The following is a 3027-nucleotide window of genomic DNA, read 5'->3' on the forward strand; positions in this document are numbered from 1 at the left end:
TTTTTATACAAAATAACGGTGTTTTTATTAACAAGTGCTTTTGCGGTATATAAATAGGTATCTTATAGTCTAGGAATAAAATGTTATCACATTATAAAAAATAGTAATTCTACATTTAGATACTGGATGATCTGTTGATGTTATATTGATCTTCATCAAAGAAAACAGATTTTGCTTGAACCTCAGAGATGCTCGGAGGCAGGCATAATGGAAGAGTTTAACCCCAGAGATTTGGAACAAAGAGACGTCTGCGCTTCTTCTTGGTCTGGCGATACCGGAAGAGTGGCTGATAGTAAAGCTGATTACCACCAGGAGACTCGACACTGCAAAAGATCAGAGATGATCGTTAGCTTTATACGTAGGAAGAACGGAGGAGTTAGTTAAAGTACCTATCAATGGATGAACCGTAGAAAGAGTCAAATCTCGCCCGTTTATTCCGGACAAGGATCAATTGGTCACCATCGATGATGTCAGATTCTGGATCAATTTCTGGATTCTGGATATCAGTGATTCCAGGATCGTCTGCTACATTTTCATCTGGCACGTAAAAAGCACAAACAGTTGTGGCAGTGACGATCACCAAAAGGAATATCACAAAGTTCCTCATTTTTGCACAAATATTTAATTTTTCGTATAGGATTTTAACTAGAATTCACAAGATTATTTTTCTTCACTCAGAATTTTTGCCAAAAAAAATCACACACTTTTAGCTTATTCTTTAGAAATGATCAAAGATCACACTTTATTGTTATCAGAAATAGTCTCAGAGACTGAATGTGCTACGAGGAAGAAACTCCAATGCTTTTATACTAACTTGCCGGTGATCTTAAGTGGATGAACAAACAAAGTCACAAGAGGCTGGCGATCCACGGAGGAGGCGTGAGATGAAAAACATACTCCAACAACAAATCCCTGACATTCGAGAGATCGCGGTACTTCTGGCAGTGTCTCGGGCGATTATAGTTTAGTCGCTAATTGGATTGGTCTACAGCGAATTGGAGGATTCATCGAGCATCCATCGTACATGTGACTTGATCTCATTTAGCCAATCCTTTCCTCACCGCGATCTTCCTGCAAATTCTATCAAGCCACACGTATGGTGACAATTCCATGCTTCTCTGCTTAATTTATAAGCATTACTCACTAATATTTCGTCGTAGGCAGAATTTTTCTACCACTATTCCAGCTAAAACCAGTTTCCGATCTTCTGCACTCGCCACTCAATTTTGTCCCCTGTTCAAACAAATCTAAAAAATTAGCGCATTTTCAGCACAAGAACAAAAGCTTAAATTGATCGTGTGAGAATTTCTGGGAAAGTCCAATCCTAAACTCCATATTCAGCAAAATCATGATCAACCCTTATGATGACGATCTCGATCACCTCCCAAAATAAATTTGATGATCTCAATTGAACTTTCCATTACAAAAGCTTTTAAACCGAAAATATTATTCGTACACAGAAGGTATATTAAAAGGTAGTAAAAACATTGAATTAGCCCCGTACGAAGTGCACGAATTACGCCATCAGAATCAAAAGATCAACAAAAGGTATGACGGCATCGTTCGATAGTCTCGTTTCTCGATTGATCGATAATTTGGGGTATTTTCACAGGGGATTTAGCACCAAAAATATACGTAATTTGGGGAAGGTTCAATCTTACCAATGATTCATTCTTTGATATCCAAAAAAATACCATAAAGTATAATCAAAATAACTAATTTTAGAAATATCGGTATAAATACCAAAAATTTTGCCATAAATTCGGAATTAATTAATGGGACAAGGTTCGTAATAAAATATCTACTAATTTGTAGAATTCTTTTTCTAGAAGAACCTCTCGCAAAGTATTATTTCTGTTCCCATGTACAAAAAATTGGTTGTAAAATTTAATTGTACTAATTGGCAGAATAGAATGCATGCTAAAAATTAACTAAGTGAAATAATTTAAACACAGGTAATTTTTTGCGAGCTTTTCGTAGTATTTTTGTCGCCCATTCTTGTTGGAGATGTTACAGCTTTAGCATTATATTTAAACTTCTCAAAAGCATACTAAAAGAATAAATCAGATAAATTCATTGTAAGAGATCTTCCACTTTTAGTGGTCTATTCATATGATGGACATTTGATAGAAAATTTGTGAAAAAAATCTTAACTCAAGAAGGAATACATCTTCTGAGAATCTAAGACAATTTTAGTCAATTTATTCAACTGCAACGAACTTTTTTAAAACTTGAAAATTAAGAACAGTTTCAGTGCCTATTGTGTAAAAACGCGCTAATACTGAGGAAAAAGTTACCAGTATCAGTGAATTTCATCAATTTATCTTACGTTCAATAAACTCTAGTACAATTTGTCACACTTTTTTTTACCAAAAAATATTAAAATTTGCAGCTCTAAATTTGCGTGTTTTCCTTCAAATTGTAAATATTTTATTAGTATTTATTCATTTGACATAAATACAAGAAAATGTAAAATCATTAAAATTGAAGTATAGGGTTGAGTTTCTCAAATCTGGATCTCTCGAATTTGAATGACACTGAATTTAAAAAAATGTCATATGAAGAGGTTATGTTTAAAAAAAAATCGTGTTGAGCTTGATTAAGAACGATATTTCTCTACTTTCCTGTATATTTACACACATTATAATGTAAAAAATTAAAAAGAAATACGTTACTCTAAAAATTTGAATTTGGAAGACTACTGTAAATCTTTTATGGGTGTGAGTGATGACATATAAAACCGAAAACTATCGGAAAATCGGTTAACCAAAAAAAAACATTTGGAATAATTAACATCTTTTCTTAATTTAAGAATTCATATTCGATGTCAATCGAAATGGAAATTAAACACAAAGTGAAAGAATTTTGAAATACAATGAAAGTTAACTAAATTATTTCTATTGCGTTCTATTACAAAATTTTAACAGAATTGACAAAATTCAACATGAAGCTTAGGGCCTTGACAGACTTGAGCGTAATCATATTAGAAATAATGGTTAAACTACATTTCCATCATTTTCCACTGTC

General features: G+C 33.0%; 1 protein-coding gene across 1 annotated transcript; it reads right to left on the reverse strand.

Annotated features, from left to right (window-relative positions):
- Positions 1-785, reverse strand: LOC129804380 (uncharacterized). Its single transcript, XM_055851635.1, has 2 exons — positions 390-785; positions 1-323 (listed from the first exon to the last, which is right to left on the reverse strand). Exons 1-2 carry the CDS (start codon positions 605-607, stop codon positions 218-220), a joined length of 324 nt encoding a protein of 107 aa, XP_055707610.1. The 5' UTR covers positions 608-785; the 3' UTR covers positions 1-217.
- Positions 786-3027: the final 2242 nt, after the last annotated feature.

The sequence above is a fragment of the Phlebotomus papatasi genome, chromosome 2 (genome assembly GCF_024763615.1).
Source record: "Phlebotomus papatasi isolate M1 chromosome 2, Ppap_2.1, whole genome shotgun sequence".
In the NCBI taxonomy this organism is placed as follows: domain Eukaryota; kingdom Metazoa; phylum Arthropoda; class Insecta; order Diptera; family Psychodidae; genus Phlebotomus; species Phlebotomus papatasi.

Excerpts from the sequence above, each read along its gene's own strand:
- LOC129804380 (XM_055851635.1), bottom strand. The coding sequence starts at position 607 with ATGAGGAACTTTGTGATATTCCTTTTGGTGATCGTCACTGCCACAACT. Across the intron at positions 324-389 it reads TACGGTTCATCCATTGATAG|TGTCGAGTCTCCTGGTGGTA; the intron begins GTACTTTAACTA and ends GATCTTTTGCAG.